This window comes from Macaca thibetana, chromosome 7 (assembly GCF_024542745.1).
Source record: "Macaca thibetana thibetana isolate TM-01 chromosome 7, ASM2454274v1, whole genome shotgun sequence".
In the NCBI taxonomy this organism is placed as follows: domain Eukaryota; kingdom Metazoa; phylum Chordata; class Mammalia; order Primates; family Cercopithecidae; genus Macaca; species Macaca thibetana.
In genome coordinates this window covers 84,632,072-84,658,367 of record NC_065584.1, presented here as the reverse complement: position 1 = coordinate 84,658,367, position 26,296 = coordinate 84,632,072, and the positions used below count along the sequence as shown (strand labels likewise).

Below are 26,296 nucleotides of genomic sequence, written 5' to 3'. Positions count from 1 at the left end.
TGGGGGTAGAGAATATGAAGGCTCAAGGGAAAATAAACTGAGGTTAAGGGATTTAGATGATAGGAAAGACTGTTGAATGCTCTGATGTGAAGGGATTGATTAAATTTGTAAGAGACTTGCAAAACAACCCACGAGTTTCTCTGTGACAGCATTCTGCACCAGGCAGTTGGAGGCTTTCTGCAGAGGAATTGCAAAGCAACTCAGGAGTTTGAAGCAACACGTGAAGTCCTTTCCTTTCCAAATAGCTCAAGGAAGAAGAGAACTCTGAAGCCCTGGAAAAAGCTAGTCTCTTAGGAATCTCAGTAGCAAGATAGAAAACAAGATTAGACGCATTTTTTCCTTGAGAAATGCATACAGGATATTTCTTTCTCCTGAGGGTGAGGAAGGAGAAGGAGCTTCTTTAGGTCAAGACATTCAGGGAGAAGTGAGGAAGTTGAATAAAAAGAATTGATTCCACTCAGGTGCTGGACATGACTCCAACCCCAAATGAGAGGAAGGAGGCCAGGAGCTGACTGAATGAAAGGTGACCCAGTCTCCAAGAGAATGGGGGACAAATATATCCCAAAGGAAAACTCAGAGTTGCACAGATGCACATATGGAAGCCTGGGAAAGGGTGTCCCCTGGACCCAGTGCTTCCTCTGGATCACTGTGGACACTTTGTTTACAACTAGAGACCCAGGTAACAGCCAAAAGATGTGGCTACAGGATAAAAGGGCAAGCTGTAGGCTGGGTGCAGTGGCTCACACCTGTAATCCCAGCACTTTGGGAGGCCAAGGTGGGCGGATCACGAGGTCAGGAGATCGAGACCATCCTGGCGAACACGGTGAAACCCCATCTCTACTGAAAATACAAAAAATTAGCCAGGCATGGTGGCGGGTGCCTGTAGTCCCAGCTATTCGGGAGGCTGAGGCAGGAGAATGGCGTGAACCCGGGAGGCGGAGCTTGCAGTGAGCTGACATCGCACCACTGCACTTCAGCCTGGGCGACAGAGGGAGACTCTGTCAAAAAAAAAAAAAAAAAAAAAAAAAAAAAGGACAAGCTGTAGGAATAACCTGTCAATACATATGTCTGTGCAGCCAGATCTGTACAGTAACAGATGCACTTTATTTAGAACTATCCACTATGACGGCAGCTACTGGCCAGGGGCTGATAATAAGGGCAGCTATCGCTGCTGACTCTTTTTATATCTTACTTGGATCTTTTATATGGGGAATATAGTCATTTACTTATGAAATAATACAAAAGGAGAAAAACACACAAGCAAATCACAAAAGGTATCAAAACCAAGTTCTAACACTTCCCAGTCCCCTCCTAACTGCCTCCCCTCCCACTAATAGACTTGTTCTGGAGAAGGGAGAAAGGCTTTTTATTTAATTAAAATGTAAAATGCTTTCTCTCTCTCTCCCTCTTTTTTTTTTTTTTTCTTTTCTTTTTTATTGCCGGGTGGCTAGGGATATTCTGCTGACTCAGCAGTGAGTAATCAGCTTTGACCTAAATAATAGAATAACTCGAAGTGGCAGCTGCAGTTGCATAAGTGTGATCCAAGTCTGCAGTTCCTTCCCTCTCCCTCTCCTCTCCCCCACCAGCTCCAGGACCCGGCAGGCGAGCCAGTTTCAGCAGGTTCTTTCCACCTCTCCACCCCCACCACCTGGCTCGTCCCAACTTCATTTCTCATCAGTTCTTTTCCAAAACAGCCCCACCATGGAAGCAGACTTGACCTCATCTCCTCCCTCCCGCAGCAAACCCTCACCATGGGCTTTACCACACGGGCTCTCCCTGCTGGGCCCTGCGCCCTGTCCTCCAGTGCCCTCCATTATACACTCAATGACCTCTCCACAGAGGGTGGCCTTTCCTCAAAACCTCTTGCTTCACAGTCATCAGCATGTCACCACAGGACAGCAGGAAGCAGAGTTCCCCATGTGCGTATGTTCACGCCACACCCGAACTCTCTACTGCGTCTCTCAAAACAGATACAAGCTGGGCTTATTTTATGCAGCTGGCTTGCCTGGCACCTGCTAAGAGGATGAGGAGGACTGGATGATGGTGGGGGTAGGTGGATGGGTGGGAGGGGTGCTAGAATAAAAAGTGCCAGCATTTAATGAAAGATAGCATCTACCAGCCGGGCTCAGTGGCCTCACTTTGGGAGGCCGAGGTGGGTAGATCACTTGAGGTCAGGAGTTCGAGACCAGCCTGACCAACTGGGGGAAACCCCATCTCTACTAAAAATACAAAATTAGCTGGGCATGGTGGCGCATGCCTGTAATCCCAGCTAATTGGGAGGCTGAGGCAGGAGAATCACTTGAACAGGGGAGGCAGAGCTTGTAGTGAGCCAAGATGGCACCACTACACTCCAGCCTGGGTGAGAGTGAGACTCCGTCTCAAAAACCAAAAACCAAAAAAACAAAAAACATCTACCAAGCCTTCCTGACAGCTTGGTTCTTGTTTTATTGAATACCTTGTAAGAGGATTGGAAGCTTATCTGGTATGGCCTGCCATAAAATAAAATTGAAAAAAAAAGAGGACTAGAGGGTCCTATAGAAGTGGATTAAAAAAAAAAAAAGTATTCAACAAACCAGAAAACAGAACGTCTGTACACAGACTCAAAGCAACTGGGAGTGTCAGGCATAAGGAAAGGGAGAAAGGAAGTTTGTGTATAGCTAATGCATGTACGTGTGCACCCTGCTGGGCAGAGGGATGGCAGCTCCACAAGGCCTTCACAGCTAGGAGGAAAGGGATGCTGCAGCATCCCTTTGTGGAGCTGGTGTGGAGTTGGTTTCCATTTCCCCTAAAGGAAATAAGGAGGAATACGCTTGGGAATAAGAAGGATTTAAGAAGATTTTTCTGCTTATGAAGGTAGACAAATATTTGAACACGTATTTCAAGGACACTGAAAATTCCTATCTTTGGAGGACAAGATTGGCTACTGTTAAGTTGGAGATAATTTCCTTGCAGTTCTGCTGAGAAGGCAGAGGACAAACTTAGATAAGCTTTACTGAACCTTTGACTACAGGAATAGAGGAGGGGGGGTCTTGTCATTTTTGTCATCAACCAGTTTCTAAATTTCTCCTTGGCTTGGTGCTCTCAGAGTGTAGGTGAGGGGTAGGCTGTGGAGAGGACTGTGTAACCTGTCATTCTGGAGCAGGGCTACGGGCAGGTGCCATTCTTATCTCCTAGGAGGGATTTGGATCTTTCTGGTCTGAGGGGACGCCTAAAGGGCTACACTACTTTGGAGGGTCTTTGTGCAAGAGGTCAAACCCTTGGCAGATTTGGGGAATGCAAAGGAAGCCATGGGGTCTGGCTGCCCGGAAACTTCATCAACCTGTGGCCTGGCTCCTCTCCTAGGGTACAAACTGAACAGCCTCGGGGTTCTTGATTTCTAGTAGGAGGGTAAGGGTGGCCTCTTGTCTGAGACACTTTAGCAGCGTCAGCGAAAAAAGGAAACTGTCTGTGTGCAAAGAAACACCAAAACAGCAGTGGCCAGCACTTCTGTGGCCCTGCTTCCCACCCTCCCATTAGCCAATCTGATGACAGAAACGGCACTCTTCCTGCAGTCCCACACCCTCCCTCCTCCCCCTCCCCCTCTCAGCTCTGGATCCAGCTAGGACGCAAGGATAAAGTGGCCCCAGCATCTTGCCCACCCTCAGTGACTGAGATGACTGGGGCACTGGGTGTCTAACACTGCGCTGAGGGTGTCCCCTTCCTTCTCTCTTGCAGTCCTTGTGACCACGACCTCTTGAGGCAGCTAGGATTCACTCCCCAGCTCACAGTAGGGTGGGCGGGTGATTCTGCGCAGCACTCACCACCGCAGTTAGAAAGTGGTGGACTGGAGATGCAGGTGCAGGCAGCCTGATTTTGGAGCCTGCATTCCTCTGCCTCCAGATCTGTGAGCAGGCCCGACCAAACACAAGGAATGCACCCCCCAAAAAATGTCTTGGCCCCGTATCACAAATGGCCTGGGTGGTGGAGGTCTGTTCCAGGGTTGACCACCACTTCCAAAGAGGGCTCACTTGCCAAGGAGACCGCCTCTTGGGTCCCAGCTGCCCGCCCTGTAAGAGGCTACTGAGGTAGGTGAGTGATCTCTTCCTCCCCCATCCCATAGCAGGACAGAAGGAAAAGTGTCAGGACCTGGGAAGGCGTATGGCCAGGAGAATCACTACCCTCAGCTAAGTGTGTGTGTGTTAGAAGGTGTGGGAAGTCAGGGACCGAGTGAACTCTAGAGGTGGAGCCCCTGAAACATATCTAAGTATTTACTTTAGAAATTAGTTTTTGATTAAAGATGTAAGATACCCCAATCCATTGAGATGACTAATATCAGAGATAAAGTTTTGAGACTTCCTAGAAATACGGCTCTGCAGAACTTCTAGAAAGCCTCGCTAACCTATTCCAGCCCACAGAGATCTTTTCCCCTTCTCTGAATTTTACTGTTCCTGTTGTTTTTAATTTTTTTTCTTTTCTTTTTTTTTCTTTCTTTTCTTTTTTTTTTTTTTTAGAGACAGGATCTCACTATGTTGCCCAGGCTGGAGTGCAGTGGCTATTATTCATAGGTGTGATCAAGCTCACTATAACCCAGAACTCCCAGGGTCAAGCAACCCTCCTACCTCAGCCTCCCAGGTAGCTGGAACTATGGTGTGCACCGCCATGCCTAGCTCCCTTCTCTGAATTTTTACTGCAATTGAATCCTAACCACAGTATCCATCTATATGGCTTTTCTCCTAGTTAGAAAACTCATGAAGGGCAGGGACCATGGACAAACTCTTCTCCAAGAGATTTAAAAAAGTGTGACTTGACAAGTTGAGGTAGAAGTAGATGTAGAACTACTGCCATGAAGCCAGAGTAATCTTCCTAGGAGCAGCTGGGAGTAGCCAGCACAGTGCAGTGTACTGGACAGACAAGAAATCAGGAGCCCTTGCACTCCACGCGGCCTGCCTCCCTGGGCAAGTCACTTGCCTGGCTCTCTGTTTCCTTATCTGTTCTGGGAAAATGTTAATACTGGCCCAGCTTACCTCATGGACTTGTCATTAGGCCCAAATCAGATAATATAGGTGAAAGTGCTTTGACCCGGCCAGTGAAAATTACAGTGCCTCCAAGGAGCTACTTAAGTTTCTTTCCTTCTTTCTTTCTCTCTTTCTCTCTTTCTTTCTCTTTCTTTCTTTCTTTCTTTCTTTCTTTCTTTCTTTCTTTCTTTCTTTCTTTCTTTCTTTCTTTCTTTCTTTCTTTCTTTCTTCTTTCTCTCTCTCTCTTTCTTTCTGTCTGTCTTTTTTTTTTTTTTCACCAGACAATTGTATGCAGAATCCATTCATACAAAACACACTTGTAGGAAACTGAAAGAAAAGTAATGGGGAAAAGAAAAGGAGGCAGGGTGAGGTGGCTCAGGCCTGTAATCCCAGCACTTTGGGAGGCCAAGGTGGGCGGATCACTTGAGGCCAGGAGTTCAAAACCAGCCTGGCCAACATGGTGAAATCCCATCTCTACAAAAAATACAAAAATTAGCCGGGCATGGTGGCTCACGCCTGTAATCCCAGCAACTTGGGAGTCTGAGGTGGGAGAATTGCTTGAACCTGGGAGACGGAGGTTGCAGTGAATGGAGATCACGCCACTGCACTCCAGCCTGGGAGACAGAGTGAGACCCTGCCTCCAAAAAAAAAGGAGAGAAGGAAGGAGAGTCAGAGACATGTAGACCACCAGGGAGGCTAAAAGAGGCCATCCCTCAGACCGTGCACAGTGGCTCACACCTGTAACCACAACACTTTGGGAGGCCGAGGCAGGAGGATCACTTGAGCCCAGGAATTCAAGGCTGCAGTGAGCTGTGATCGTGTGACTGCACTCCAGCCTGAGTGACAGAGGACTCTGTTCTAAAAAAAATAATAATAAATATAATAAAAGAGGCTGTCTTGCTACGAAGACCCAGATGACACTTACATAAGCAGATGGCAGCCAGGAGCCGAAGGCCAGACTCTGGGGGGAAGCAGGTGGGGAAGAGCGGCTGCAGCACGTAGTTGGAGAAGGTGAGGGCAATGACAGCCTGGTTGGTGGGGTAGATCACCAGCACAGCAATCCACAGCCTCAGGAACCTGAAGGAGGAATGGGACATCCCCGCCAACAGGCATGGCAGGGATGCAGAGCCATCAGGGGAGAGCCCGGGCAAGTCATGCATCTCTTTTTTATTTTCAGAGATGCTGAAGAGCCCAGCCTCTGCCCCCACCCACAAATGAGACACCCAGCCCTCTGCAATGACAATAAAATGGTTTAATGATGAAGAGCTCAATTTCCACAAGCACTAACACAAGTCTTGGCATTCTTTCCTTCTCTCCTTTCATCATCTCTTCTCCATCACTGTGGCCACCAGCATCCAATGGTGGAAAAACAAAATTTGCAACCGCTGAATGTTGATAGACAGGACATACTAAGTGTGTGGTTACAGAAGCAACAAACAGGAGAGGTATCAAGTGGAGGTTTGCAGGGGAAGCGCCTTCCACACCCTTTGGCCCATTGGTGAGGGTTTACCAATGGCAGGGGTGCAGAAATTGAGGAAATTTAAGATTAGGGCCCAACTCTAGAGGGAGGCCATTATCCTTGGTAGTGTGAGAAGAGGTTACACTCTACCTTAGGTGGCCGCTCTCACTTGTCAAGATAGAAGAGCTTTGTTTTTGTGATGTGCTTTCTCTGGGAATCTATGGTCAGTGTTGTTATACAGTTCTGTTTGCTCTCACTCATAGCATCCTTCCCACTAAGATCAACATAGAGGTCAAAACTACAAAACTGGTCCCTCCATCATTCTCAGAAGCCTCGAGGGGACACAAGGCTACACTAGCAACCATGGCAGGAAAGCAGAAGAGACATTCCATTCTCTAGCACCCCCTGGCACACTGGAGACTGGAAACTCCTAGCGTTGGCTTTTCCCGATCTGACCTCCTTCTGAATGTCTTCCTCCTTTTCCCCTAGACCATTCGGGTCTCCACAGATCCTCTTACCCAGCCAGTCCTCCGAAGATGTCCTTGACATAGGAGTAGTCACCTCCAGATTTGGGGATGGTGACCCCGAGTTCAGCATAGCAGAGGGCTCCCACAACTGTGATGAAGCCTGTCACGATCCAGACGATGAGCGCAAGGCCCACAGAACCGGCATTCTCCAGCACGCCCTTTGGCGAGACAAAGATTCCAGAGCCGATGATGTTCCCTGCATGGGACACCAAGGGTAAGAAGGGGAGACAGTAGAGACAGGATGGTTGGCAGGATTGGCATTTGGAGGGTGGTCTCATCTCCGATCTGATCCTGAAATGCCTTGGAGATACGTAAATGATCTGTAGGCAGGTGTGTCTAGCAATAATTCTCCCTGAAGTAGGGTAAAGAGGAGCAGAGAACTGACACATATTGACTAGGAACTTGGTCAGGTACTTTCCACATTTCATTTAATCCTCAGGACGACACTATGGAATCAGATATCATTTCTCATATTTTACAGAGGAGGAAACTGAGTCTCAGAGATACCAAGTGAGTTGCCTAGGTCCACATTGCAGTAAGTGATGGTGAAGTATCGAATCTCAGGACCCTCCAGCTGAGAGACATGTGGTCCACCCAAAGTGACAAGGGCCTCAAGGCTCTGAAAATGGCAGGGCTGGAAAAGTGGACTGTTTTCAGAGAACACCTGCCCACTGGAAGGCTTCAAAAATGAGCCAAAAGACAATCTTTTTTGAACAGATTGTGGTCACACCCCAAGATTGGGGGTTTTCAAGACTTATGAGTGTGGAAAACATTCCTGGAGGCTGGCTTCTACCCTAGACATGACGGCCCCACCCTTGGTGAAGAACATAAAATAACTCTATAAAAACAGTGCTAGTAGTTTAGAAGTGGTGTGTAGGAATGCAATACGTACAAAGCCTCAGTACTATATTCTTTCAAAAGTCGTTACCCACCAATGTTTCATGTGACCCTCAAAACAACCTTATGGAATTCAGGGAGAGGAGAGAGGCAGGTACTTCCCTCTCTGTTTTACAAACGAAGAGATTAAGACATAGAGGGGTTAAGTGGCTTTCTCCAAATTCCACAGCTACTGATGGGTAAAATTGGATCTAGAAGTCAGTCTCCTGATACTTAATCCAGCGCTCTTTCCACTAATCCACTTCTGCTTGTGTGCAGGGGCTGGCTTTCTCCTGAGAGGTGAGGCCCACAGCCAGTATTGAATGGCTGGCTGCTGGGTTGTGTGTGTTATGCAGAGGAGGAACAGGAGTGTGGAAGCTGTTCCTGACATGCTTCTTCCCAACTGTTCCCATGTCCACTTCTTGTGATAAAACAGATCATCAAGGTCCATTGGGTGGGTGCTTTGAAAGTGCTGCTTCATGCTCTGCCCAGCTGCACCACTAAATGCCTAAGGAAAGGAGCAGAGACCAAATGGATCCAGGTGGAAAGGCAGAGCTAGAGTACCCTGAGGTCAGCTGGATTTGACTGTGTTCTAAGGACATCTCAAGCCTCCACGATCTCTCTGTAGTGGTCTGGAACCAGTGAGATGGAGATTGTAAATCCTATGCTCAGCTTTCAAAAACTGACGCTCAGATCTCAACCATAACACAACCTCAATCTAGCCCTGAGACTGAAATATAGAATCAGGGGGCACAGGCTGAAGTTAGATACAGATGAAAAGGAAGCACATATTTGTCTCAAATATGTCTTCCTAATTTTGGTGCTAACAGTCTTTCGCAACAGAAAGGGGCTGCTTATAGAAATGAAACTAAGAAAAATAATTCCTCATCATCAAATTAGTGATATAACTATCAGGCAAAGAGAAGATAGAAAAAGGAGATTCTGAGTGCCACCAATCCTTACAGACTTCTCCTCTTCTTGTAGGTTTATGTAAAGTTCTACAATAGGACAACAGGACATCTTTCAGCCTCCTCTCTCAGACAGTCCCCATATGGTCTGTTCAGAAGTACTAGGTTAGTAGAGACTAAAAGACCTGCTTGTAGTATTCCAGGATTTAGGACACGTTCCCCCTGTCAAATGATTCTTTGCCTGCCAAACTGCTGTTCCCTGAAAGACATCAAGTGCTGGGAAATGACAGATCTAGAGACAGGTTTGCTAATAGTGGTGAAAGACGATAGTAAATTCCTTGCCTAGCAGGAAATTATCAAAAGAGCGATCTATAGGGCATTTCAAAGCCAGCCAAGATGAAAGCAATAGAACTAGGGTTATAAAACCAGCTCAAGGGGTTAGAAAAACAATCAATAGCAGCAGAAAAACAAGGTTTGACTTTGGTCTTTAAGGTACTGAAAAGGGAGGAGTGTATAGCTAGGTGCTTCTTAGAGCCATGAATGGCTGTTGCAAGAGGGAAAATGACGATGGGTGTTATTTAATAGATCTGATCTTCTCAGGAATGAAGAGGGTCAATGTTCCACTAAGGGTTTGTAGAAAACAAACACTGCAGCAGGGATCAGTAAGTGCTTCTCTTCTGTTTTCACTCTGACATTTCGAGTGTGTGTGCTCTTTCCCTTGTTCTAGGCCACAGGAGCCACTGGAAGGTGGGATGTGCAACACTAACTGCCCACTTCTTGCCTTCACTTCTTCTTGGAGGCCCCAACCTTTAAGAACGCTAGCAGAGAGCTGCCAGAGCGATTGCGAGGGTTACAGTAGATTGGCATTGGAATAAGAGTCCTCACTTCAAAAAATTGGGTTTCTCTCCCCAAAACCTTCATTTTGACCAAATTAAAATTACAAAGATAGGCCAGGCATTGGTGGCTCATGCCTGTAATCCCAGCACTTTGGGAGGCTGAGGCAGGAGGATCACTTGATCCCAGGAGTTCAAGACCAGCCTGGGTGATATAGGGAGATCCTATCTCTAAAAAAAAAAATTTTTTTTTAAATTAGCCAGACTGGTGGCATGCACCTATAGTCCCAGCTACTAGGGAGGCTGAGGTGGGAGGACTGCTTGAGCCTGGGAGGGCGAGGCTGCAGTGAGCTGTGAGTATACCACTGCACTCTAGTGACAGAGCAAGACCCTGTCTCAAATAAATAAATAAATAAATAAATAAATAAATAAAATTACAAAGATAAAAGCTAAAAAATATTGAGCTACACTAGTGTAAATTAAGTGCTAGGGAATAGGAAAAAAATTAGTGTCTCTGATTCTAGGAAATCACCCCCTAGCAAACCAGAAGTCGAGAACACTTCCTTCACTTAGCAGCCTCTGGGACGTCTGCAGGGGAAAGAATGTCACTCACAGCAGAAATATGTTCTAGAGTGGAAAGAAAATTGATGTTACGTTTACTCAACAGTAGGGTCTACTACTTCTATCCAATCTTTAGTGTGATTATCTATCTGATATTCATCTCCTCCCATAGACTGTAAGCACCATGAAAGCAAGAACTATGCTGCTTTCCCTTATCTGTGAGGTGTCCCCTAGTAGACACTCCATAATGTTTAATTAATAAATGATATCTGACACCGTTTGTGCCTCTCTACAGAGCAATTTAGTATTCCTATTTCTTTGGAACATCCAAATCCTGTGAGAATGTTAAGCATATACTGCAGGCAAATGAGTAAAGCAACCCACTTATTTCATTGCTAAGGAAAGTAGACTATTATTACCATCTCCTATTTATTTACTTATTTACTTTGAGATGGAGTCTCGCTCTGTCACCTAGGCTGGAGTTCAGTGGTACTTTCTCAGCTCACTGCAACCTCTGCCTCCCGGGTTCAAGTGATTCTCATGCCTCAACCTCCCGAGTAGCTGGGATTACAGGCGTGTGCCACCACACCTGACTAATTTTTTTATTTTTAGTAGAGATGGGGTTTCACCACGTTGGCCAGGCTGGTCTCGAACTCCTGACCTCAAGTGATCCACTCTCCTTGACTTCCCAAAGTGCTGGGATTACAGGCGTGAGTCACTGCACCTAGCCTACCATCTCCAATTTATAGGGGAAGAAAGTAGGACAACTATTATTCCTGTTTTTCAAGTGGGGAAAATGAGGGCGGTATTATTATCCCTATTTTATGGATGAAGAAACTGAGACCTAGAAAGGCAGTTATTTGCCTAAATCATAGGGTAAGTTCGTGTAGCTGGACTGGAACCTAAATCTTCTGTCACAGCCTCCAGCTTTTCCCTGAAAATAAAAGGTCTTCCTAATACACTAGGGTCAGTCTTCCATGCTCTACTTTATAGGCAATGGGCATGGTTCACAGGAGCAACTTATTAAAGAGTTGGAACACAGATCTGATTCATTCCTTCTATTGCAGTACCACCTTCAATGGGGACTTATAAAACATTGATATCCATTACCTTACTTGGTCTCCTAACTACTTGCTTAGGTGCACAGGGCAGGTTGTATCATTCCTATTTTACCATCGCAAAAACTGAGGCTCAGAGAGGTGAAGGGACTTTATCAAAGTCAGCACTGTATAAGTGGCAAGACCTGGATGAGAAGCTAAGTCCTTGGACTCGTGGTCCAGGCTTTCCTCCATGATTCCATGTTGCCTACCCTCTGGAAACTGCACAACAGACACTTTAACAGTTGGGCTTTTCAACTTGGACACTGTCTAAGTGAGACTTTTCCGGAGTGGCTTTGAAAAAGACGAACTGGGAAAAGGCTTTTCTACTTTGACTATGAACCTTTCTTTCCTTCTCTTTTCTTTCCTCCTTCCTTCCTTCCTTCCTTCCTTCCTTCCTTCCTTCCTTCTCTTTCTCTCTCTGTCTCTCTCTCTTTCATTCTTTTTTTTGAGACAGAGTCTCACTCTGTCACCCAGGCTGAAGTGCAGTGGCACGATCTCAGCTCACTGCAACCTCCGCCTCATGGGTTCAAGTGATTCTCCTGCCTCAGCCTCCCGAGTAGCTGGAATTACAGGTGTGCGCCACTATGCCAGGCTAATTTTTGTATTATTAGTAGAAATGGGGTTTCACCATGTTGGACAGGCTGGTCTCAAACTCCTGACCTCAGGTGATCCACCTGCCTTGGCCTCCCAAAGTGCTGGGATTACGTGCTTGGCCGTGGGTCTCACCACTCTTTCACCCAAGCTGGAGTGCAGTGGTGTGATCATACTCACTGCAGCCTCAAACCCCTGGGATCAAGTGATCCTCCTGTTTCAACCTCCCGAGTAGCTAGGACTATAGGTGTGTGCCACTACACCCAGCTAATTTTTTTTTTAGGCGGAGAAGGGGGGGGTCTCACTATGTTGCCCAGGCTGGTCTCGAACTCCCGGCCTCAAGTGATCCTCCTGCCTTGGCTTCCTAAAGTGCTGAGATTATAGACATGAGCCATCCCGCCCGGCCAACAAACGTTTCTTGATGAGATACAGGAAGAAAGTTGATCACTGTGGGTTTTTTCCTCCAATGTTTTAGCTTAGACTCTTCGTCTGTAAAGCCACTTAGAATGAGATGCACATCTATCCGGTATTGCTGAGGTACTCAAGGTTAGAGTTTTAGTCCTGCTTCTATCCCCCCCAACTAATAAAGTAGTCATCTTATCACACAGATCTTCTTTAGTGAAGAATGAATTCTAGGATGCCTGGACAATGAAACCCAGTTTGGCTTGTTCTGTCAAAGAAAAACCAAGCAAACCATTTCATTAAAAAGGAGCCACGTTGTCTCAATGGGCAAGTCTTCACTAGAAAAATTGCCGGAATTGAGAAAACCCACATTTGCCGTGAATAATCACTAACTCCCCCATCTGTAGACCAATATCCATGTGACTCCCATTAAAGCATTACTCACATCTAGGCTTGTCCACACTAGAATGTTACAGCCATCAGAGAATTTCCTAAGGCATAGAATTACAGACTTCTGACGCCCAACAGACCCTCAGATCCAAAAGGCTTTGGCCTTCCTTACTCATGCTAGCCTTGAAATCTAGCTACAGCCTTCTCCCGGGGCTTGGAGGTTTTGGCCATTTCCACGATGTCCAGAGAAAGCTAGGTGATCCTGCTTTGTGTTTCTTCCACAAAGTGGCTGAGAGGATCTCAGAGCTTTTCAGGACTAAGGGAACAGCGTGAAAGCAGGTCTGGCATGTGGGGCCCAGGCTTTGATCTTCACGCCAGGCCTGGAAGCTCACCATGCCTCTCACCCTGTTTACACTTTCCCATCAGGACTGTACAAACAGCTCCTCAGGGGTGGTAGCAGGTCAAGACTCTGACACATGCCCTGAGGAGTCAACATCTTCTGCAGACTGAGATGTGGAAGGCGCTGCAGAACTCTGCTGTTCTGGATTCCTTATTGAAAACATGGAAAGGGCACTAGACTCAGAGCTGGAGGAGAAACTTTGTTCTTGCTTTGCTATGTGACCTGAATTTTTGTGAAAATCACTCCCTTCATCTGCAGAATAGGAGTAATTGTTCCTGCCCTGCCTACCTCAACAGGGTTGTTGTGGGGAATCAAGGGAGAGCCTATATGTGAGGCACTTTACAATTTGTGAAATGCTAACAAATGTAAGGAATGGCTAGGATTTGTAGCAGTAGGGACAGAGACCAGTCCTAGAAGAATTCAATGGACTTGCTTTGGAGGCTTGGCTCCAAAACAGTACTGTACAGCCAGGACTGTGAAACATTCTCTGAGTCATTTGTCTGCTGGTCTAGGTGTAATTTTTAGATGCCGCAGGTGGGCGGACAGCAGGTAATCACATCTCAAAAGGTATTTATTGAGCGCCCACTCTGTACATGCTTGTTTTGGAAGGTAATGGGGAAGCACTTGTTCACACACGGACTTCTAATGAAACGAATGGAGCCAACTACCAGTTACTGAAAGACAGGCATCGTAGCCTGGGGGTGGTGGGGAGCTGAGTGTTGAGCCCTCAAATAAGCCCATGAAGGACCCACATCTTGCCTCCAGCATTCCCGGCCCAACTGGGGAGGCAGGCATCTACAGTGAGAGGCTTTGTCTTCCTCGGTGGTTTTCAACTGAGAACAACTTTGTCTACCACCTCAAGAAGGCAATTGGCCGTATCTGGAGACACTTTTGGTTGTCACAATGAGGGTGGGAGAGCTACCAGCACCTGGTGTGTAGAGGCGGGTAATGCTGCTAAACATCCTACAATAGACAGGACAGCCTCCCACAACAAAGTATCTGGGCTTCATTGAAGTTTGAAGGTAGAACAAGGCTTCTCAACCTCAGCACTGTTACCTTTTGGTTGAGCTCTAATCCCTTTCAAATTTGAGCCTGGATGATTTTTTTTTTTTTTTAAGCTAAGTACAAAAATGTATTATTCATGGGAATAACTCATTTTTAAACAGAACAAAATTTTCATTGTGGTAAAAACACATAACAAAATTTACCATCTTAACCATTTTTAAGTCTATAGTTTAGCAGTGTTAAGTATATGCACATTGTTGTGAGGCAATCTTGAATGATGATTTGTTTTTGACTGACTGCTATTATTCAATACGCACCATGTACTAGGTTATAGGATGTGAAAGTGAGACACGGCGCCTGGTTTCAAGGAACTGTGTGGAAAGGGAAGACACGTGTGCACAGACACAGAGCTGATACCACCACGCAGAGCAGAAGCTGTGTGAGGGCTATTGCAATACATGACAAGATTTTAATGTGTGGAAAAAAAAAATCACTGGCATGGGCTGTTCAGAAAAGTCTTCCTGGAAAAGGGAAGTGTCAGACTGATGCTGATGAGTGAGTAGACTCAGCTCAGCAAAGAGAAAAGGAAAAGCAACCAGCTGGTTGCTAAGCAGATCAGACTTGGACTGAAATGGTCAGTCTTCTCACTGGATCAGTCCAATTCAAATTTCAGAACCAAAATTATTGAGGATGTGAGTTGAAGGTGGGAACCACTAATCATCAATGGTTCCCCCCATTGTACAGCATACTGATGCACTATGGCATTTTCCAATAAATATTAATTTATTTCTCTCCTTGAGTTAAAGGAGTGCAAGGGCTTTGTTTTATTTTTTAAATTTTTCCTTTTTTTTTTTTTTCTGAGACAAGGTCTCACTCTGTCACCCAGGCTGGAGTGCAGTGGCATGATCACAGCTCACTGCGACCTCTGCCTCTGGAGCTCAAGCAATCCTCCCACCTCAGCCTCCTTAGTGCTGGGACCACAGGCGTGTGCCACCCTACCTGGCTAATTTTTAAATATTTTGTAGAGGCAGGATCCCACTGTGTTGCCCAGGCTGGTCTTGAACTCCTGGATCCGAGTGATCCTCCCATCTCAGCCTCCCAAAGTGCTGGAATTACAGGTATGTGCCACCCCACTCAGCCAGCTTTGTTTAAGTACTCCACAACAAATTTCCATTGCACAGCTAAGTAAACTGATAATTAGCTTGCTCAAGATTACGAAGATTGTAAATAGGGAAGCGGTTTGCAAACTTAAGACTATCTCTAAAGCCCATCTTTTTCTAATCAGTGGTTCTTCCCATTCTATGGCATGCTGATGCAAATCATGGAAAAATTCAAATTAAACTTTCTGCTTTCAGTATCAGGGTCCAAATATCACCTTAGGTCAACCTGACCTGTCTTTATCAGCTGCTTACTAAACACTCTCTGCAGAACTGTACTCTTAAAAAGCAGCTGAAGTATTTGTGCATTTCCTAAATGTACAAACAAGCACCTTTAAAACAGACAGACAGATGAGAAAAGTAATAATTCTGCAGCAGTGGTACTCTGTCTGAGTAATCTGCTTTTGCAATGTGCAGTTGAGTGTGAGGTTGCCTGGTCCATCTTCAGACACTGTGAAACCTTCTCCTCAGAAGTAACGTCACTGCTAATGCTGAGGATATTTAAAGCAGGGAGCAAACCAATGAGAAGACATGTGACTGTGACAAAGATGAGGGATGAGATGTGATCAATAAAGGTTTTCAGCTCAAACTTCACTCATTCTATAAATAAAACAGCTTAAAATAGACTTGAGGGATTATTTTGCCTTCTAGAAATAAAATTCACCAGTGCTCAGGACAAGGCCTAGAATATAGTGTGCTCAGTGAGTGTTTGTTAAAATATGGAATAATTCTGAATCCTATGTCCAGTTGCTCCCACTCCCACCGCAGAGAGTAGCCTGCAGTTTGCCATTTCCAGGTATCCCGGGAGAAGGGATCTGGGAGCCTCCTCTGTAGACATGCTCTGGGAGGGGAAAGAAGGCATGGTCCTCCATGCTCTGTGTGCTCAGCAGGGAGTTCAACATTGGAAAGGAACAGTTTCTAGCCCCCTGGGTTCCTGAATGGCTCTCGTTTTCTGTAGTTTGGGATATACTCCTGGGATCATTTGCACGTGCCTGCTTTTCTAGATCCATCTCCCTCTCCTACAATATCAATAAAACGACAACAGAAATTCCTGAGGCATTTCTTTGAAGGCAGCTGTGCTGCTGGATTACTCATCAGAAAGACAGAAAACCTCGGTCGCCTGGCAACTTGAGAAGCCCCAGCCAAGATACCCCACACCTCTACCCCACTTCAATAAGCTGATTTAACTCAGAAAAGTGTATATATGGTGCTGGCCTCTCTGAGAAGGTTATTTGATTTGGGTACAGTGGTGTTTTTTGTTTGTTTGTTTGTTGTTTTGAGACAGAGTCCTGGAGTGAGCAGTAGTGCAACTTGACTCACTGCAACCTCCACCTCCTGATTTAAGCGATTCTCGTGCCTCAGCCTTCCAAGGAGCTGGGACTACAGGCACTTGCCACCACAGTTGGCTAATTTTTGTACTTTTAGTAGAGAGGGGGTTTCACCATGTTGGCCAGGCTGGTCCCGAGCTCCTGACCTCATGTGATCCAGCCACCTCGGCCTCCCAAAGTGCTGGGATTACAGGTATGAGCCACCGCACCTGGCAGATACGGGGTGTTTTTAACTGTGGTTGTTTAAAATGGCTGTCTAGTGTGTCTCTTGGACATAGTTTTTTACCTGCCAGATTCCTACTTTCTTTCCCTGACTCTAAGCATCTCCTGCTAGTAAGTCATTCTGTGTAACTCTGCTCTTTGAGGGAATGTATTATCGCCCTGACAACAGCAGATTCAATCAAATTACTCCTTGAGCTCTCTGGTTCCTGGAGGCAGGAAGCATCCAACAGGATCCCTGGTCCCAGACACCTTGCACTCCAGACTGAGGAGCATTTTAGTTAAGCCCAGGTGCTTCAGAGTTTAGTGACCTGGGTGGGAATCTAGGTTCTACCATCACCCAGTTACTTACCTATTTGAACCTTTCACTTCTATAACAGTAGTTATTGTGTGGGATTAGATGAGAACACTTATAAAGTACTAATCGGGCACTATAAATCTGGTGCATAGTAAGTGCTCAGTGAATGGTAGCTACTTATTATTACATTGCTGGGTGTATAGCCTTTCCCTACTCACCAAGATGTGTTTGTTTTGAAATACCTCCTAGTGGCTCCTGTCCCAGAATTTTATTTGAGAACAATGAGAGTTTTAATCACATTTTCATCCTGAATGAACCAAATCCTAATCCCTCCATGTTTTGTGTGTGTATATTTGTTTTTCTTTTTTTTGTTGTTGAAATACAAACTCAAGAAGCAGTTTTCACACTCCCTCCCTCTGGTTAATATCCAGTAGACATTTTTGGGATTAGAAGCTCATACATCATATTCGAGACTAAAATGCAAAATCTTCTAAAATGGTATAGACCACATGGGTGTGAGATCTTTCATACTTGAAAATTTTCCAAGTCAGCCCAGAGCCATTTCAGTACAGGTTATACCCATAGCCACATTTCTCTGTTGACAGAAACCCTTAAAGTTTTTTTGCCCCAATTTTTTCAGTATCAGACATCCATGGTCTTTCTGGACTCCAGTCTCAGGGTTGTCTTCCTCCATGGCCAACTGCCCCACCATGCAATACACATCAGCCTCCTCCTGTCTTGGTTACCAATTAGAAATGGGAAATAGTTAAGTGTTTTGGCTATGGAGTCATCGCAGTTATCAGTGGTGTGACCCTAGGAAAATTAGCTACCAGCTCTGTGACTCAATTTCCCCATTTTTAACGTACAGGTAATTATAATAAGTACTTTCTTAGGATTGTTGTGAAGATTGAATAAAATAATATATGTAAAGAGCTTATAACTCAGAAATTGGCATTTAGGCAGGGCGCGGTGGCTCACCCCTATAATCCCAGCACTTTGGGAGACCAAGGCGGGCGGATCACTTGAGGTCAGGAGTTTGAGACTAGCCTGGCTAACATGGTGAAATCCTGTCTTCACTAAAAATACAAAAATTAGCTGAGCATGGTAGCTCACGCCTGTAATTCCAGCTACTTGGGAGGCTGAGGCAGAAGAATCACTTGAACCTGGGAGCGGGAGGTTACAGTGAGCTGAGATTGCACCACTGCACTCCGGCCTGGGTGACAGAGCGAGACTCTGTTTCAAAAAAAAAAAAAAAAAAAAAAAAAAAAAAGAATTGGCATTTAGTAAGAGCTCAATAAATACTATTTTAAAAAGTCATGTTAGTTGGGAGATAGTGGTCTAGTAGCTAGATCTGCATCCAGTATTGTTCCGTAGCAAATATACCAAGATCCCCTATAAACATAAATTGTGCTGAAAACAAAATGGTCTGATATTGTATACTTTTCTGATTTATTATTACAGCTCTCCAACCAGCTTTTTCACCTTTGTTAAGTTTAGCTTAAAGCTGCCTCCATACATATTTTAAATTCCACTTAAAGTTTTCTCCATAGGTAGTGAAACGTAACCTAACTGGATGTGTAAATAGACTGTAACCTACTTTTGTACCATTAACTGAGTTTCAGCCAATCAAAGGCAGCCAACTGTCCAACCCATGTTCAAATAAGGCAAACGTAGAGCTGTAACCAATCCAGCTGTTTCTGTACCTTACTTCCATTTCCTGTATGTCACTTGCCTTTTTCTGCCCATAAATCTTCGACCATGAGACTGCCCCAGAAACTCTGAACCAGTTCTAGTTCAAGAGGCTGCCTGATTCACAAATTGTTCTTTGCTCAATTAAACACTGTTAAATTTAATTTGTTTAAGGTTTTCCTTTTAATGCCTTCAAGACATAGATGCTGGTTACATACCTAGATATGTGACTGGTATAAGGTACCTAAACGGCTGAGAACTCTGTGGGCACCTCTAACATGGCTGGGAAGGACACTGGTCCATAAAGGAAAGTTGTGCACGTGCAGGAATGAATGTAAGCATGGTCTGTGCTGGCCAGATGCCCCTCAGGCTCACCCAAATCTTCCTGCAATTGCACCGGGAATATTACTTTCTTCCATACCCAGCTCTCCCATATAATGGGAACTTCCTCACTGGGAACACAAAATTAATTGCTATACAATAAACATTCATTTATAAAAATGAATAAGGATCTCTGTCCGGATTCTAAAAGAAAATGCTCCTTTAGGAGATAAAAAGAGAAATAGTGAAGAATAATGTTTACGAGCTTGATTCAGAATTCAGACAAGCTCTGGGTTTGAATCCTAGCTCTAATATTTTTTAGTTGTGTGATCTTCAGCAAAGTTGCTTACCCCTTTGAGTCTCTATTTCCTGTCTGGAGGAAGAGATAATAAAGTGTCTACCAAATGAGTTATTGTGAATGACAAATAAGTTCAGGTATGTTAGATAATTGGATGAGTACCTGGCATATACTAAGTGTTTAATAAACACAGCATTAACAGTACCTTTGGTATCATTAATAAATGAACTTTGCTGTCTTCCACACCCTCTTTCGGCTTTGCGGGGAACTCCACATGCATGGTGAAATCTAAATTAATATGCTGCCAACAGGTTTCCTTAGCCAAGCACATGGAGAGCAAAAGCCTGGTTAGGTTAGGGCAAGGGTGATGTTAAAAAATTAAAATAGGCCGGGCGCGGTGGCTCACGCCTGTAATCCCAGCACCTTGGGAGGCCGAGGTGGGCGGATCAAGAGGTCAGGAGATCGAGATCATCCTGGCTAACATGGGGAAACCCCAAAACCCCGTCTCTACTAAAAAAAAAAAAAAAAAATTAGCCGGGCATGGTGGTGCATGCCTGCAGTCCCAGCTACTCGGGAGGCTGAGGCGGGAAATCGCTTGAACCCGGGAGGTGGAGGTTGAAGCTACCGTACTCCAGCCTGGGTGACAGAGACTCCGTCTCAAAAAAAAGATTAAAATGGGCCAACCTAATTGTCCAGGTTGATCAAACTACTCCTAGCTTAAAGATTTTCAAGCCAGGTTCCCAGCAGCCCTGCAGATAAATGTTTCCTGTTCATATTTTTGTCCTAGAGTCCGTTAAATTCAACAATCCTTTGAGTAAGTATTCCTTAGCAGGCACTCTGTTAAACACTAAAGATTCAGAAATATATAAGACACTTGTTTTTTTTTTTAAGAGGCAAGGTTTTGTTGGGCACGGTGGCTCACACCTATAACCCCAACACTTTGGGAGGCCAAGGCAGGGGGATTGCTTGAGCCCAGGAGTTTGAGATAGCCTGGGCAACACAGGGAGACCCTGTCTCAAAAAAAAATTAAAAATAATTTTAAAAATTATTAAACTACTTCGGAGGCTGATGTGGGAGAATTGCTTTCAAGACTGCAGTGAGCTATGATTGCACCACTGTACTCCAGCCTGGTTAACAGAGTAAGATCTTGTCTCCAAAAAAAAAAGGGAAATGAGGTCTTGCTCTGTTGCCCAGGCTGGCCTGAAACTCCAGGGCTAAAATGATCAAGTAGATGGGACTACAGGTATCCACCACCACATCTGGCTCAATTTTTCTCATAGTTCAATTTTTTTTTAAGGACACAATCTTTGATCTAGGAAATAATAGTTTAGTCATTGTGCTTTTACCTACGAAAACTCCCAGAATCCCCTACTTCATCTTCTCAAATCCTTCAAGATGCTTCTTAATCTAGTTCTTAGTAAGAACTTCTCTCTCCTTGCTTCCCACCATTCACCTAACTTTGCCCTCCTTCAGCTCTTACACAACTAAACCATGTCATTAATTTTCAGTGTTCTCTGTTTAGTACATATGCATCTCATCTTCCCAATCAGGTTATAAGGAACTCTCTGGCATGAGTCTTCTATTAATTCATAGTATATTTCCATAACACCTACCATTGTTATCCCTGCTTTCAATCATCCATGATGATTGTGAATGAAATTTTACAAAACATGTACTTTAGGCTGGGTGTGGTGGTTCACTCCTGTAACCCCAGCACTTTGGGAGGCTGAGGTGGGTGGATCACCTGAGGTCATGAGTTCAAGACCAGCCCCGCCAACACGGTGAAACCCATCTGTACTAAAAATGAAAAAAAACTAGCTGGGCGTGGTGGTGCGCGCCTGTAGTCCCAGCTACTTGGGAAACTCAGGCAGGAGAATCGCTTGAACCCAGGAGGCGGAAGTTGCAGAGAGCTGAGATCACGCCACTGCACTCCAAGCCTGGGAGGTTGCAGTGAGCTGAGGTCGCACCATCGCACTCTGCCTGGGCAACAGAGTGAGACTCTGTCTCAAAAAAAAAAAAAAAAAAAAAGGTAGTTTAAATTATCCCTCTAAATCAATTAGGTATGAGAGAGAGAGATTTAGGGCAAATGTACCTTTGACACAGTCCCTGAAAAAAATAAAAATAAAAAAGATTTGGGGGCCGAGCATGGTGGCTCATGCCTGTAATCCCAGCACTGATAGGCTGAGGTGGGAGGATTTCTTGAGCCCAGGAGTCGGAGAGCAGCCTGGGCAATATAGTGAGACCCTGTTTCTACAAGAAAAAATGTAAAATTAGCTAGGTGTGGTGATGCATGCCTGTGTTGCAGCTACTGAGAAAGCTGAGGTGGAAGGATCGCTTGACCCCAGGAGTTTGAGGCTGCAGCAATGCAGTCAGCCCACCACAGCACTCCAGCCTAGGCAACACAGCGAGACCCTGTCTCAAAAAAAGAAAGAAAGATTTGGGACAAATGCTACTTTTCCATACCACGTCACCTGATTCACTTAGAAAATTTCCTTTCTCTTTTCGACCTTTTTTGTTTTTTGAGATGGAGTCACGCTCTGTCAGCCAGACTGGAGTGCAGTGGTGCAACCTTGGCTCACTGCAACCTCTGCCTCCTGGGTTCAAGCGATTCTCCTGCCTCAGCCTCCCGAGTAGCTGGGACTATAGGCATGCGCCACGATGCCCAACTAATTTTTTGTATTTTTAGTAGAGAAGGGGTTTCAACGTGTTAGCCAGGATGGTCTCGATCTCCTGACCTCGTGATCTGCCTGCCTCGGCCTTCCAAAGTGCTGGGATTGCAGGCATGAGCCACAATGCCCGGCCCTCTTTTTACCTTTTAGTTCTCTTTTTTCCTGCAGTGTTGACATTGAACACCAGATCCCTGAAATCTACACAGAAAATGCCATTTCTATTTTTGCATTTGGTCTTGAAAACACTTGAATCACGATCATCCACTGAGAAACTTCTCCAGAAGAGGAAAGGGCAGTTCCTCAGCACATCTGCGACTCAACAGCCATGCAGGAGGGGAAGCAGAATGAATTTTTTCCCCTGTATCATCTTAAAGGGGAAATTTGTGTCTAGCTTGAGTTGGGGTAGAATAGTGCCTATTAACTCTACAAGGATTCTCGTGCTTTGCAAAAATATCCCGATTTCTGTAAAATCACATATTTGGAATCTCTTTTCATCACAGAACACCAGAGTTGCCATTCTTGTTACTGCAATGTCACCATGGGGAGCTTTGAGATTATTCTCCCATTGAAGTACCATCCATAAGGTTGTGGACAAATCAGTAGTAACATATACCCATAGAAATTGTACTTATTTTATCTGAACACTCCCATTTCTTCATAGTCTTGAAAAAGATGTTAAAGGAAGAGACAAAAACATCAGTATAGAGGAAAATACCTTCTACCCTTGAATACCTGAACCTATGTTGGGAAGGGTGAGCCAGGCTGAGGCAGGAAGAAGGATGTTTAATTGTGCTTGTGTGCCTGTGGGCGTGCACATCTGTGTATAAGTCAGAACCTTCACAGAGGGAAGAAAATGCTTAATTCTGTCAGTCAAATTGGTGAAAGAGGTATCAGGCTCTGGGCTATTTATAGACCTTAAATTGGCATGTGCTATACATACTGAATACTTGGCTGTTCTTTTTTTTTTTTTTTTTTTTTGAGATAAAGTGAAGGAGAGGCAAAAAAAAAAAAAAAAAAAGGTCATGAGAAAAAGTAAAGAGAGATTCAGATCATGACTATAATTTTTCTTATAACATTATCTTTCTTATAACTGTAGATGGCCTGGAAAACTTCCCAGAATCAGAGAATCACATAAAGTAGGATTCCAGGGGGTGGGAGGAGGTGGGGGGATGGGATTTCATTTTAGAAAGAGACTGAAGAGAGCTTGGTCACTGAAGTTCCGGGTGTAGAGGTGAAGAGGATTATCTGAATACTGTACTGATTTTATTTGACTTCAAGAGTGTTCTCCAGTGTCACTATTGCTCAGATGCCAAAATATCTCTGAGCTATTGCATAGAACATGGCGTCAGCCAGAGAAACTGGTTCAGGGGCACCCGGACACAGTGAGCTTTCATAAAGGAACTCTGGAGAGATGACAAAGAAGCATATCTATGCCTGACTGTCCTGCACTCCTTTTTCTGGGAAGAAAGTGAAGCCCTCTACCAAAGATAGCAGAACGATCTCTCACTCTGAAGTGAGGGCAGGAATAGTGAGCTTATTGCCTGCCATCCATCTCCAAGGCTTCTCTGGAAAGAGGATGTGCTGTCTAGAGATGAAGCTGTATTTGGGACCCTTGCCCTGCAAAGTACAGCCAGGGGGTCTGAGTGGCCTGCACTGGCACTGTTGGGGCCACCCAGGTTCCCCACCTTCAGCACCTCCCAGCTAGGACACATATTTTACCCATCAGTTCCTCCTCAACTCCACATTCTGCACATTCTAGTTACTCCTGATTCCCTCTAAGAGCCTCACCAGGCCCTCCGTGGCTGTTAAGAGACAGGTGGACTCCACCAGGCAACTAGAGAAACTGCAAACTCTCCATTTAACCGAGAGGCACAATCTGTTCCCTTTTCTTCCATAACTTCCCCATCTGTGAAATGGGAATAACAGCCCTGTCACAGCTACTTCACACAGTAGAAGTGCTGCATAAGGCAGAAAACGCTAAAATAAAAAGGCAGGGCATTAATGTTGCTATTTTTAGTACCTATCCCATAGTTTCATTTAACATGAAACTGCAAAATATGCCTTAAGAGCCCATCCTCAGCCTGGGGAGAATAGCTGCATAAAAACTTGTTCAGATTCCTCAGTCCCACCTTAAACCTATTGAACCAGAACCTCCAAGTGTAGGGACCAGGAGCTGTATTTTTCAGGAGTTCCCAGGCAATGCTAATCATCAGCCGGGTTTCTGACCACGATTTGCTCCCTTCCATGAACACTGGGCAGAATCTTTGCCTGGTTTGGAGGAAGAGATGTATGATGTATTTCCTATGCCTCTCAAACTTGACCAATGGAGATGGGTTACAGCTCAGGTGACTGACAATCCTTTTTAAGGAATAGGAAGAACAATAATGCTCTCGAAGGGTTAAGATCTCACAGGAGGACCACCAGAGGGGAGAGGAGGGGTCGGCGGGAAGGAATGGAACTCACCTACGATGATACCACAGGCACTGACCAATCCGATCTCTTTCTTCAGGGCTACTCCGCCCCCTCCGGAACCAGCCTCGGAGCTGGCGTCCGACTCGCCCCCACCTGGGTGTTTCTTTTCGGTGTTGTTTCGGTGCCTGGCTCCTTCTTCCATCCTTCTCAGTAGGATTGCAACCTCCAAAAGCTGCCTTCCTTTCTAAATGCGTATTCGTGTAAATATATTGGGAGAGAGCTTTGAATTAGAACGTCCTTTTCCGAAATAGGAACCACTCCTACCCTCTAAAAAAGGCAAGCAGATAAAAGAGAAAACGAAAAATATTCCTACTCCGTATTCACACTTTCTGGTCACTCGTGTTTACAAACAAGAAAAGTGTTGCTTAAAAAAAAAAAAAAAAAAAAAAAAAAGGCCAGGGGAGACATACATTTAAATATAAAAATAGAACTGTGCCAGCGACTCCGGCTGGAATTCTGCTGAAAAGGATGTGTCTTCAGAAACCAGGATGGTTCAAACTGCTGTGTGCACCAGGCAGTGGTTTATTCCAGAGCTTCAGAAAGAGAGCCTGGATTTCCCTTCACCTCTCCCCCTAATAAAACAGGAGATTGCCTTTACCTCCCCTTAGTTTTTTCTTTTATGATAAAGACAAAAGTAGTTTTCATTAACGGTAGGAAAAAAGGGCAGTCCTCAGGTACTTTCTTCTCTTCCAGAAAAACAAACTGTGAACCTGACCGTGTTGCTCTAGATCTGGTTTCCACCTGCTATGGATTTCTTTTCCCTTCCCCGTCTTCTGCTTCCGCCTTTCCCAGATGTCCTCTTCTTTCTCGCTCTTCTTCGTGCGCTTGTTTTCCTCTTTTCGATCCCCGTTCTACTGCACAGCCGGCCCCATCCCTCTGGGTTTCGGGAGAGTGGCTTCTCCACACACTAACGTGCTTCTCTTTAGCGAGGGGTTTTATTCGCCCGCCGAGGCTCCGCCCCTACCTCCTCTGCTCCCCTCCATCCTCAGTCCCGTCTCCTCCCTCCTCTGCAATTGAAGTATTAGCACAGAGCCCCCAAACAGCACTGAGAAAATGGACTAAGTTATTTCCTTTTGCAATCGTCTCTCGCTTTCTCCATCTTTCTCCTTGCAACCAAGTGGAAGTAAACTCCTTCCACGTCAACTGTTCCGGGAGAGCTCATTAGCTAGTATAATGTTACAGGTCATACAGCATCTGTGAGCTTTATAAATAAGGGAACAGTTGTGCAGATACTTTTAATGCCATCAGAACTAAACTAGCCAAATGTATTAAAATATTTAGGACTAGATCATTTGAGAATACAGGAGAGAACGTTGAAGAGACATCTTCGAGTTTCCTAAAAACAGGGGGAATCGACGGGTGGGGGAGGGAAATGGAAGGAATTAACAATGGGAAAAAGGTTCTTTTAGTGTAATTGTTAGCTACTAAGAGTACAGAATAAACAAAATCGCCAGGAGCGGTGGCTCACGCCTGTAATCCCAGCGCTTTGGGAGGCTGAGGGGGGAAGGATCATGTGAGCCCAGGAGTTTGAGACCCTGTGCAACAGAGCCATACCCCATCTACTAAAAATTTTAAAATTAGCCGGGTGCAGTGGTGCAGGCCTTGTGGTCTTAGCTACTCAGGAGGCTGAGGCTGGAGGATTGCTTGAGCTCAGGAGGTCAAGGCTGCAGTGAGCTGTGATGACGCTACTGCACTCCAGCCTGGGAGGTAGAGCAAGACCCTGTCTCAAAAACAAAACAAAACAAAAAGCCAGAAAAACCACATGCACATACAAAAAGATAAAAAACAAAATCACCAGG

At 45.1% G+C, this 26,296-nt stretch overlaps 1 protein-coding gene across 1 annotated transcript in view; it reads right to left on the bottom strand.

Annotated features, from left to right (window-relative positions):
* SLC7A8 (solute carrier family 7 member 8) overlaps positions 1-25,639 on the bottom strand; it is a 61,231-nt gene extending 35,592 nt beyond the window's left edge. Inside the window, exons 1-3 of the mRNA XM_050796441.1 lie at positions 24,489-25,639; positions 6,972-7,176; positions 5,920-6,071 (exon numbers count right to left, since the gene is read on the bottom strand). Of these exons, the coding sequence (XP_050652398.1) occupies positions 5,920-6,071; positions 6,972-7,176; positions 24,489-24,639 (508 nt within the window). The 5' untranslated portion in view covers positions 24,640-25,639. The remainder of the gene's footprint in view (positions 1-5,919; positions 6,072-6,971; positions 7,177-24,488) is intronic.
* Positions 25,640-26,296: the final 657 nt, after the last annotated feature.